The sequence below is a fragment of the Carassius gibelio genome, chromosome B9, assembly GCF_023724105.1.
Source record: "Carassius gibelio isolate Cgi1373 ecotype wild population from Czech Republic chromosome B9, carGib1.2-hapl.c, whole genome shotgun sequence".
Classification (NCBI taxonomy): domain Eukaryota; kingdom Metazoa; phylum Chordata; class Actinopteri; order Cypriniformes; family Cyprinidae; genus Carassius; species Carassius gibelio.
In genome coordinates, this window is record NC_068404.1 from 29,214,770 (window position 1) to 29,227,420 (window position 12,651).

General features: G+C 35.6%; 2 protein-coding genes across 2 annotated transcripts; both read left to right on the top strand.

Moving 5' to 3' along the window:
- The first annotated feature begins 1,180 nt into the window (after positions 1-1,180).
- Positions 1,181-8,040, top strand: LOC127964770 (toll-like receptor 8). Its single transcript, XM_052565096.1, has 3 exons — positions 1,181-1,455; positions 1,889-4,492; positions 6,237-8,040. The coding sequence occupies exons 1-3, from the start codon at positions 1,453-1,455 to the stop codon at positions 6,684-6,686; spliced, it is 3,057 nt and encodes a 1,018-aa protein (XP_052421056.1). The 5' UTR covers positions 1,181-1,452; the 3' UTR covers positions 6,687-8,040.
- Positions 8,041-8,617: 577 nt separating this feature from the next.
- Positions 8,618-10,254, top strand: tmsb4x (thymosin beta 4 X-linked). The gene is made up of 3 exons (XM_052565125.1): positions 8,618-8,783; positions 9,556-9,668; positions 9,763-10,254. Exons 2-3 carry the CDS (start codon positions 9,569-9,571, stop codon positions 9,795-9,797), a joined length of 135 nt encoding a protein of 44 aa, XP_052421085.1. The 5' UTR covers positions 8,618-8,783; positions 9,556-9,568; the 3' UTR covers positions 9,798-10,254.
- Positions 10,255-12,651: the final 2,397 nt, after the last annotated feature.

Consider the following 12,651-nt stretch of genomic DNA (forward strand, 5'->3'; position numbering starts at 1 on the left):
TTAGTTATATGCATTACTAAGAATTCATTTCGACAACTTCAAAGGTGAATTGCATCCTCAGGTAACAGATTTTCAAATAGTTGTATCTCGGCCAAATATTGATCCTAATATTCAGATGATGTATAAATCTCAATTTTGAAAAACTGACACTTAAAACTGGTTTTGTGGTCCAGGGTCGCATATGTACATGTGTTAATGAAAGTAAAAAAAAGTTATACAGTGGCATAAATAATAAGAATTTACTTAAATGCATTAATTTAGCTTTTTAATGCATTTAATGCATATATTATTTTTAACCAGTATGTGTATTCTCTGGGAAATGAACCCATGACCTTTGCACTGCTAATGCAATGCTCTACCACTGAGCCAGAGGAACAGTGTTGCAAGCAATTTCAAAACAGTTTATGACAAGATAATTCAATACAATGTACATAATGAATATAATGCATTATGCATAAATGATTTAAGTGTTACCAAACGATTTAAGTGTTACCAAAGATTTAAGTGTTACCAAATTTTTGCCCTAATAATATTGCAAATGCCCATTATAAAAGTGCATTTCATATGCTATTATACTAGTTCCGTGTTGCAGAGAGTATGCAAATAGACAATCTGTCGTTCTGCCCAAATCGGTAACTTTAGAAAAATGCTGTTTATTAAATTTCAAGGTTTAAAGACGAAGTGTGTAATTTCTGTGGTAGTAGTGTCACCAAACGGAAATGCTAAAAATAACACTCAAACAACTTTACAGTGACCACAGTGTCAGTGTTTCATTTTTATAAGGAAATAAACTTGCAAATGGTTGACTTACAGTGACTCTGCACATTACAGTGGCATATAATGATTCTTGATATGGGAAACTGTTCTTATCACTGAAGAAAAACAAAACAATTTACCTTTAAAATAATGTTTCCATATGCACCTTGAACTACGGATAAATATTAATGCAAGCTGAGTATAAACCTAATGTTAAAAACATTGGGATTGTGTCTTGAAAATAAATTATAATTTGGGAATATACAAAGAGCTCTTTATTTCTAAAGATAGCACCTGTAACATTTGTAAATCTGCATGTGATCTTTGCCAATGCGTCCCTGAGAAGAAGGAACAATATGCAGAACTTCCTCACTTATACTGGTAACTGACGAAACCACTTTTTAATCTTTGTGGCTGCACTGATCCACACAGCAACCAGTAAGTGGTGACTAATGATTAAAACACATCAAACAAACAGCAGTAAACAGAAACGGAACGATTTATATTAGTCAGTGGACTGCCAGGCGCCGATCAAAAGCAGCATTTAGAGCTGTTATAGTGTTAAAATAATCTTCAACTGCTAAACCAAAACTTCCTGTTTCCTAAAAGCAATTGTGTGCGCATTACTAGAAACTGTTTATTTTGGCTCTACGCATTGCATAGCTTGCACCGGGACATTAAATAGACACTGCTACCATGGTAAGGAAGTGCACTTCGTTACATTAATGAGCTATTATTTCTCTTTCCTATGGTTATTCATTATGTACGGTTATATGTATGTATGAAGAGATGAGCTTGGTTGCAAGTTTATTTATGGCTTTTATAGTCTTTTGCATACGCCATTCATGGTTACGAAGACAAATGCATGTCATGCACATAAAAATGCATTGCTTTTATAATTTTGGTATACAGATAGGTTACCAAAATGAACTTCTTTATTTGTTTTGTTTTTTGCTATAAAATTTGCTCAGTTTCACTTAAAACTAGACACCGTACACTTAGACTTTTCCATGTGCTGTTCATGTTTAAAAAATATAATTGCATGCTATCCATTATTTTAATAAAACGTTTTTGTCACAATTTATCTTATTGCTCAGTGCCGTATAACAGCTCTGTGTTTCACATCCAACAGATGACAGAATTAGACCTCTGGCTCATTATGACACTGAAGATCACACTAACCCTTTGTAAAACTGAAATGGCAAATCCGAAGAACCAACCGTGTGATATATATGACAATGTAACCGCAATGACGGTGAAGGTTGACTGCCATGGACGTAGACTCCAAGTGGTTCCAAAGTTCTTACCAAACACAACCGACCTTGATCTATCTGAGAACAGGATCAAGAACATAACAGCCGAAAACTTCCAAGACCTGGCAAATCTGACCCATCTAAATCTAAACTGGCTGAATGACAAGTATAAGGTTCTTGTTGGCGCCGGGGTGTTTTCGAATATGACCAAGCTACGTAAACTGGAGCTGAACGGGATCGGACTAAAGGACGTACCAAAAGATATTCCAAAGAATCTGCAAGAACTAAAGCTGGTTGAGAACAAGATCACCCGGTTAAACTCAGCATCCTTCGGGCATTTGCGAAACCTGTCACTCATTTACCTTTCGAGAAACTGCTACTACTGGAATCCTTGCTCGAGGTATCACATAGAAGATGGAAGTTTTTCTGCCCTGAGCAAGTTGAAAAACCTTACTTTGTCTTTTAACAACTTAACTCAAGTCCCCAAAGGATTACCTGTCTCACTGATGAAACTAGAGCTTGCTTCAAACAGAATATCGTACGTCGGAGAGCATGATTTCCAAGGACTCGACAATCTGATAAGTCTAAATATCCAAGGGAATTGTCCAAGGTGTCATACGGCTCCATATCCGTGCATTCCGTGTAAAAATGTTTCCATTGAAATTCATCCCCGAGCCTTTGCCGGCCTCGGAAAGCTGCGGATTCTGGACCTCGCTGGAAATTCGATCGAGAAAATCGATCCTACTTGGTTTGCAAACATCTCAAAGCTTGAGCAACTCTACCTGTCGTTTAACTTCTTGTTCGAGGCTGTTCAAAATAATGTATTCTTGAATAATCTGCCACTGCTGAGGAAACTCGATCTCTCGTTTAACTACGCTCTCAAGATTTACCCCACCACGGTTAAAATATCGCCCAGCTTTGCGAACTTAACCTCGCTGAGGACGCTGCACCTTCGTGGTTTGGTTTTTCAAGAGATCCAGGAAGAGACCTTCAGCTCTCTGTACGGTTTACGAAATCTGTCGGTGTTGGATGTAGGAGTGAACTTCATTGTCCGTGCAAAAGCGGAAATATTTGAAAAATTTCAACATGTGAAACTAATCTATCTTTCGGAAAACAGACTTTACCCGGAGTTGCGTAAAGATGCAGGCGTTGGTTTGAAATCATCATCCGTGATGACCTCGATGTCAGATCCTGTTCCTAAAGGGAATTCTTTCGACATTCCAGAAGATCTTGTAAAACCAGAGTGCTCCGCCACCGGCCGAGTGTTGGATCTCAGCCGAAATAACCTGTTCTTAATTACTCCTGAACAGTTTCAGCCATTCGGGAACATATCTTGCCTCAATCTCTCAGGAAACGGCTTTGCCACGGCTCCGAATGGATCTGAATTCACATCGCTCCCAGACCTCAAATATCTGGACTTGTCCTCCAACAGAATTGACCTGGCATACGATTACGCTTTCCGAGAGTTACAGAGTCTCGAGGTGCTAGATCTTAGTGACAACTCCCATTACTTCACTGTGGAAGGCGTGACCCTCAATTTGAACTTTCTCAAATATCTTCCCTCCTTGAAAGTGTTGAATATGAGCAACAACCGAATCTATACGTTAACCACCAAAACCATGTCAAGCAAGTCTCTTCAAGAGCTGCAATTCCAGAAAAATAAACTCGGTAGGATGTGGAGGTTGAAAGACCAAACCTACGATAGGTTATTCGAAGACTTGACCAATGTGACCCATCTCGACATATCCCTTAACAACATTAAGACGATCCCTTTTAGGATCTATACATATCTTCCCAAATGCATTCAAAAGTTGGTATTAAGCGAAAATCGCCTGACAAGCATTAGTTGGGAATTATTGAGACAATTCCCTCATCTACGAGAGCTCATTTTAAGCAAAAACAACATCCTTAAAATATCTAGTAACTTGTCAAGCGACGTCCCTTCTTTACAGTTCCTTAATCTGTGGCACAACAGGATATCCGAGCTTTCCAGTGGATTCCTCCAGGGAGCGGTAAACCTAGAGAGGCTTGATCTCGGTCACAACAAACTCATAAACATCAACCAGTCCACGTTTCCATCTGAAAACGAGATTCACCTAAAGACGCTGTGGCTCAATGGCAACCCTTTCCATTGCACATGCAACATGTTTGATTTTGTTCTGTGGATTCGCAAGACTAAAGTGAAGATCCCTAAACTGGTGACTGCGGTGACATGTGCCATGCCTGAGGAGAGGCAAGGTATAGCAGTAATACAATTTGACATTACAGAATGCAATGACGACCAGTTGGCATTTCTGGCGTATTTCTTCTCCACTTTTTGCATTATATGCACCACATTTGTGGCTGTCGCAATGCACCTTTTCTACTGGGATGTTTCCTACTTATTCTACTATGTGAAAGCCATATTTACTGGGTATCAGAAACTGAGCTCTGACAGCTGCATCTACGATGCCTTCATCACCTACGACACCAAGGACACACAGGTCGAGTCACCTTTATTTACTTTGCATTTACACAATACAGATAGTTTCAAAACACATCTGAAAACAACAGAATCAATGATGCAAATTTCATTAAATATGAGTCGTATTTTAAGTTGTAAACTCAACTAACATTAAATGTTATAGTCTGGCAAGGTTACAAACAAACATTCTTCCAGTATCATTGATAGAATGTTCATTAAAAGTCATCTGGTCTTTAATAATGTTCTCAAAACGTTCAAAATGTTATTTATACATTGTTCATGGAATGTTTTTCCTGGAATGTTTTAATTGGACATTCGTCATTTGAAATGAACGACCAGAGAACATTCAGAAGTAATGTTCCCGTAATGTTTGCGAAATTATAAAAATATTTTTTTTATATAAAAAAAAAGAAAGAAAGAAAGAAAGCTGGATATTTTGAATGTTTAGAGGACATTCAGATATAACAATTTCATAGCTTAAAGGTAACAGTAGCAAAATGTTAGAATATTTTTAAAAAATTGTTAGCTGGGAATCTAGGCTCTCTCAAATATATGAACAAATGTTCTTACAGTAATTTTAATAGAATTTTAGTTATCTGGTGATGAATAATGTTCTCAAAATCTTAGCACACAAACATAACAATATTGTACATTGTTAAAAGATTTATTTGGATGTTTTGTCTTTACTAACTACTTTTCAAAATGTTCAATATTTAAAAAATAACATTCTCATAGTATTTGAAAAGTAAAACAATGGGATGTTTCTTAAATGTACACATAATCAAAAATTAAATAAATAAATAATGGATGTTTTGAACATTCAGAAAACATTTCATCACTTTCTTGGATGCAGAATGTTCTTAAAACATATTTTTCGGGGGAAAAGCTCTAAAAAGACAATCCCAGTTGACAAGAAATGTTCTTAGAATGTTCTGGAAAGGTTCTCTCAAAGTTATGAACAAACTTAATATAACATTTGTTCACAGTTATCTGCTATTTAATTATGTTTCAAAATGTTTTTTTAAAAGTATGGTTTGGACATTCGTCTAACATTTAATAAATGCTACTTATTGTTTTTTGAACATTAAAATGTTGCTAAATAATTAATATAATTATATTTGCAAAACTAATTATTTTTTTTATTTTTAAACATTTAAAATCCGGACCCTTTGAACATTCATAAATGATATTTTCTAGTGGTAATGTTATTGAAACATTCCTAGAAGATTTTTAAATGCTCTCATAATATTAATGCACAGCTTTTTTTAATAACGTTCTCAAATTATTCATGCATCTTTCATGGAATGTTTTATTTTGTTATTTGTCAATTTATTTATTTATTTATTTTTACTATTTTCTAGTTTTCAAAACAAACGACATTCAAAAAGTCAAAAGTTTTTTGTTTTTGTTTTTTATGGAAAATTTCCTTAATGTTTTTGCTAACCTTTGCATAAACAAACAAACAAAAAGTTTTTGAAATAATGAAAAAAATATCTGAGAACATTCAGAAATATCATTCTTATAGCTAGCTAATGTAATAGAAATGTTATCATGTTTATGTTTTTCGAACATATTTTGTTAGCTGGGTGTTATTACTCCGCTCTGTGTTGATTCAGTTTAGTTCAATAAGTATGTAAAGTTCATCAATCATAAAATGAGTCCAGTCCATCTATGAGCATCCGTACAGAAGACAACAGTGTCATTATTCAGATTCATTCCAGTGTTGATTCAGTTCAGTTCAATGAGTGTGGTGGATGTTGCAGGTGTCTGAATGGGTGCTCAATCACCTGCGAGTGCAGCTGGAGGAACAAGGCGAGCGATTCCTGCCCATCTGTCTGGAGGAACGGGACTGGATTCCCGGTTCTCCGGTTCTGGACAGTCTGACGCAGAGCATCCAGCACAGCCGCAAAACCGTCTTCGTCCTGACCGAGCGCTACGTGAACAGCGGCTCCTTTAAGATGGCCATCTTCCTGGCGCACCAGAGGCTCCTGGAGGATAACGAGGATGTGATCGTGCTTCTGCTGCTGGAGCCAGTGTTACAGCACTCACACTTCATGCGGCTGCGCAGGCGTCTCTGCGGACGCAGTGTCCTCGAGTGGCCACATTCACCGTCCGCCGAGGCCTGGTTCTGGCAGTCGCTGCGCAACGCCATCCGAGTGGACAACCAGGCCATGTACAGCGACCTCTACAGCAGATATCTCACCACTAAATAGGAGGAACGATGCACAAAACTGGGTTGAGCTACAGAAACAAAATGAAAACCATGTTAGTGATGTGAAATTTGTGTATTGCATTCAATTCAAAAAGCATGAATCTCCATGAAATTATTATTTTATAGTTTTAGATTTCTGTAGGATATAAAGTGAAAGCAAAGAACAACAGTAAACAGATAGAGGAAAAAAGGAAGGGTTTTTGAAATAAAATCTCACTTGAAACATTATAATGCAATCTGTTGAAACAAAATGATTTAACACTCAATCCAAACCTTTTCTTTTCGCACACAAACACATAGTAAGATGTGAAGGAGCATTAAACAAGGAGCATCAACAAGGTTTCCTAATTATCTTGTTTTTTTACTGTAACATTTTAACATTTCTAATGGAAATGAGCTGAACACACATGATAAATCCTTCTGTTGGTCATTCATGTTAATTAGTTGCATTTTATACTATAGATAGATAGATAGATAGATAGATAGATAGATAGATAGATAGATAGATAGATAGATAGATAGATAGATAGATAGATAGATAGATTCTTTTTTTCTTTTTTGTTAATCTGAAACACAAACTCACCTGTAAAATCTTGTGAAATAATTTCCCTTTGCAAAAAAAAAGCAAGATCAACAAGCAACACCCGTTTTCATATTTTTCATCATAAAAGGATGAAAAACTGCAGGAAATGTTTGTGTCAGTTATTTTTATTGTTGTAAAATTTATGTATTTCAGGTGGAAATGTGTTGTACTATCATGAATACAAGATCAATCCTTTATTTTCACTAATGTTTTAATTAGTTTGTTGTATTTTGACTGACGATGAGCATTTGTTTCATATCTTTCTTCAAAACATGATGAAAAAAGGCTGGAAATTTCCATTCTTTTTATTTATTTTTTATTGTATTTTTTTATATACTGTATATACAGCAACATGTGTGGATTTGAAATTGAAAGTGAAAAGGAGCAATACAGTACAATCCTTCCAAATCCTTCACTCGTTTACTGATATTTTAATTAGTCTATTGTATTTTATTGCCTATTTGTTATCCTTTTTTTAAGGTAGAATTTGATCTTGAAAAATGTAAATTCAAACTATTAAAATAAATAAAACAAACTTCATTGTTTCTCTTTGCAAGCACACACTCAATAAAATTATAGATGCAAAGAAACATTTATCAAGGAACATCTGTTTCCTATTTTCATCATAACATGAAGAAAAAGCACAGCCAATTTGGCAAGGAAGTGTTTAACTGTTGCTAACAGTATGCTAGCAGCTAACTCGAACTGATCACACACACTTCCTGTTACGATCACGATCAGTTTTCCTCCCGTGCCAGATAAATACGGTTTCTTATATGCATGTCTGGTGCATGGGTCTACTTTACACAAAACAATATGCTTCATTCATTCATTTAGAGCCTTAAGAGTGTTTAGCCTTGTTAGCGTTAGCCTGATAAAAGGCAGGGGTTTTGAGGAATTTCCACAAAACAATCAACTTACAGCTCCATTTTTTCTGTATCTGGTCTTGTTGAACTGACCTTATAAGTCAATATCCAAAAAAAATATGATGTATTTGTTTGTGATCTTGTGAGATTTTAAATAACACGTTTCTTACACCGTCAGGATATTTATTATATTAGAAGTATGCCATAAATGTTTGTTCTTGAATTTTGTTCAGTGGAAAAATAAACGTTAAAACATTTCCTGCGATAGTTTCGTTAAAAACAAACAAAAATAAAAAACAATTATGATAATATATGATGTTGTAGTAATGTTGTAGATGTCCAGCAGGTGTCGCTGTCGCCCTACAGCAGCGCTGCTCTCAGAGCGTGTTCACTTCAGTGTGTTTCTCACTGCATCAATTCTCAAATACATGCATGTTTCAAATGTTTCTCACATAAACCTTTTATTCTTATTATCTAGTTTTGGATTTAAAATATTTATAGGGGCTCCGCGAAGTAAGCAGGCGTCTAACGGGCCGGTGACGTCAGTCACGTGATTTGCATATCTCTGCGTATAAATGCAGTGATTCTGCGCTTTTCTCTTCACTGCTGCACCCGCTGAGAACAAACACTTCGACTAGCACACTCTCTGGTGAGTAGAACATCGCTGTGTGCTCTTAGAATGCACCAAAATATCCTTTCTTATCGTTTACGTTGTACTTTTTTTAATATCAATCAGAACGCTTTTTAAAAATCTTAATTTTTATAATTGGCGAAATGCATCACAGTAAAAAAAAAAAATAAGTGCATCCGTTTTGCAATCACGACCAGGAAATGTGACTAAATTTAAATATCTTGCATGTAAAAAATGACTCTTTTGATATGTCTATCAGAGACAATAGATGAAGTTTCTTTGTAACGTTATTGTCTTTGTTCATGAATGTTGAGCTCGATTAGTTTTTATTCATTGCATCAAAATTGCATAAATGGGAGTTGGGAATATGCTCAGACCGTTGCAAAAGCTAAAATGAATTAAGAAGAGCGAACTGTTGATCTGAAGTGAAATACGAGCGAGATTGAGCAAGAAAGGGCGGTGGTTACATACCAAACCTCCAGACTGTGATGCAACCCCAGCGTTTGCTTTGAGCAGTTATTACAGCAAGACTTCAGCTTCTCCTCTTTTTCTTGCGTTCACTTATTTATTTTTTTCCACTTAAGTGCATTTTGCTACATTAGGATGCCAAACTCTACACATTAGGGAAACAAAGGGTTGGAAAAGCCCCTATTTGCTGTGCACTAATATGAATATTAATGTTGATTGCCTCCGTATTAGTCATCAGGCCTTGTGTCCGCGTGCAATTGTCTTTCTCTGTGTGTGTGTGTGTGTCATTAACAGCAAGCCATTTCCTGTTATTTGATTTCAGACCCTCTGCAAACATGTCTGACAAGCCAAATCTCGAGGAAGTGACCAACTTTGACAAGACCAAGCTGAAGAAAACGGAAACCCAGGAGAAAAATCCTTTGCCGTCTAAAGAAAGTAAGTTTTCTCACACCACTTTTTTTTTTTTAGGCATGCACATGAGTCTTTGAAACCTGAGGCTAATGAATACTGCTCTGCTCTTGTCTTTCAGCCATCGAACAGGAGAAACAGGCGGGTTCCTCGTGAAACTCGCTCCGCACACTTCTATGCACTGTACATTCCACATTGCCTTTTTCACGTCTTCTCGCTGTTTAACTTTTAACGGAAATGTATGACCTAAGTCGCATTGTGATTGGACAACCAAAAAATGCAGACGTCCGTACAAGCCCTATGTTTCTGTGCCCACGTATTCCCCTTTTTTGTAAACCGCACCACTGATATTCTCATGAAGCTTGTTGATATGGATGAGGAGGCGGAGCCTGGCGTGAAGCCTCACAGTTTCACTGCCGTGAGAAGTGGTGAGGGGGCGGGGCTAAGAGTTTGAGTGACCCGTAACAGAGACTCGCTCTTGTAACATCTCTTGTGACTTTGGTTGACTTGCTCAAATGCTTTAAAGTCATGCAGTGTTCTTGTTTTTTGTATGTTGACGTCTTGGAATGCACAATTTTTGTTTTGTAATGCAAATAAAATTCTGTAATATTCAGATGGATTTATTTTTTTTTTTAGATGTTTTGTTCTGTGCTTTTCGCTTTCAGCCGTGTCTGTTTGTCCCCAAGGAATTCAACTAATTTTATAAATTCATTTGTAATTACTAGAGTTTTTTTTTTTTTAAAGCGGGGATGAATGGAAATGGGTATTTTTATGCTATTAAAACTGTTATATTTAAGTTCTGAGCACGACTAGATAAATGTAAATTAAATAGGAATTTTTTTTTTTTTTTTTTTTCTTTACAAGGTACTTTAATTTTGATGGCAAAACTGAATCCATTATGGTTGTAAATTGCCTTTTTAACCGTTTATATATCCAAAACCAATTTCTGGACAGCGGAGCATCACCAAGAGAATACATTTAACTAGAAATAGCTGACTTTTTTTTTTTTTTTTTTTTCGTGATTTCTAGATCTGGAAAAAACATGTAGGCTACAATTGTTAGGGTTTTTCTGTGGGAAGAATATAGGAAATCTTGCACCACTTTTACATTTTAGATGACAATGAAGTAAATTATACAGACTTAAATGTAAAATTAATATTAGTTTTCTCATGTCTTAAAAATAATTTGACAATTCCGTATTTTAGAACGGAGTTCCAGAAAAGTGCATTAACTAAGAATAGTTGCCTTTTTAACTTCAATTTTAAGATTTTACATCTATGGATAAACAATTTTTAACTTTTCTAATGGTTTGTTTCCGTTAGGTTCGGAAGTTCATCTGCATATTTAACTTTAGCAAAACAAACCGAGTTAGACTCTATATATGCCTTAATGACCGAAGGTGATCTCAAACCCTTCCTGCAGCTCACTCTTATCATTGTTCTGATCAAATCTTTGTAAGATCTCTTATCTGATGAGTGAATGTTGGCCACCGTTGACCCACACTGACATGTTGTGACCCAGAAGAGAATCTGTTTCAGCACATCACCAAGGACAGACACAATATCTGCTGAACTCTGGAGAGGTTTCCTGAAGATCACTGTAAAGGATTGAGTGCAAAACGCTCTACAATATAAACTATAATCTCTAGTATTTATTTACATATCAGTAGCTCACACAAAACTGACAAGAAGATGAAGAAGAAATCAATCAATCTGACCTGGAAGCTGTTTTTAAAAACATTCAAGTTTGCATTTAAGCACATTGTGGATGTTTGTTTGCTAGGGGGTTGCTATATGGTTGCTGAGTTGTATTGAAGTGGCTTCTATGATGATTTTTCTTTGTGGTTGCTAATGTGTTCTGTGTATTTCCTCCTTTCAGTCAGTCAGCTAAAAATCAATTATTAAAAATAATAATAACAATAACAATTGTTATTTAAAGAACATTACAAATTTTAGCATTTCTCGCATGACTTGTTTCTCCTGAATAATACATCATTTAAATACATCATTGACAGTCACATGGCAGTTGAGAAAATTAGTTTGCACTGATATGCAATTACATATTTAATTTGAAATATGTAATTTTTATACTGCCTTAAAATAATTGTATTACAGTGAGTCTAATAAGAATTATAAATTTCATTAACTGCATTATAATATTGGGGATTTGATGTGAAGATGTGCTTAACTCTCATAATTAAGGTTTTAGTTATTTTGTCTCAATTGTATAAATAAAGGTCATAATGCTAACTCTTTTTTTTTTGTACGAAATGTGAGTTTTGACATTTTTAGTCTTTTAGTAATACACAGATTTAATTATTTTTAAATTAGTTTACATTGTATCATTAAGCTCGCAGCTGAACTAGCATTTAAACTGAGCATGAAACTACAGCAAACAGCAAGTATTCCTGCAAGTCTGTTCAAGCAACATTAGCTTGATTAAACCCTCGTTTAAAGCGGATAAGCACTAATCTGGAGCTGTTAACGGTGTTTTAATCTGCCTTATCCAGAATTACCACATCTAATGTTTCTTCAGTGGACACTTTTACCTCCATCAGTAAAACACAAAACAGCTGAACTATTTCTAGCTAAGGCCTATTGAAAAAAGGGGTAATATGACAGAAATACATACATATCTTGTTGACTCACCATCTAGGGGACTTCTCATGTAGTTCAAAATGCTTTTGGTTTATTTTTAGCTTGTGTTTATGATAACAGACACTGATTATAACTCTTGTATACTTGCCCTTTTCCAAGCGTTTATGATATCAACAAATAGGACTTTATGTGCTTCATAATACATAAACAAATTCCTCTTCCTCTTTGTCTTTTCTTTTTCCTGATCTCCTGTTTTATGATTCTGTAGCCAAAGTGCTATTGATAACATCTAGACGCTATCATTAAGTTGTTTAGTGATGATGTTTGCTTCTGTTTGTGTGATTTCTACATTATTTGCAGCTTCCTGAAGCCAGATCCACCACTGGTCAACGTTACAATGCTGGTGAGTTGGT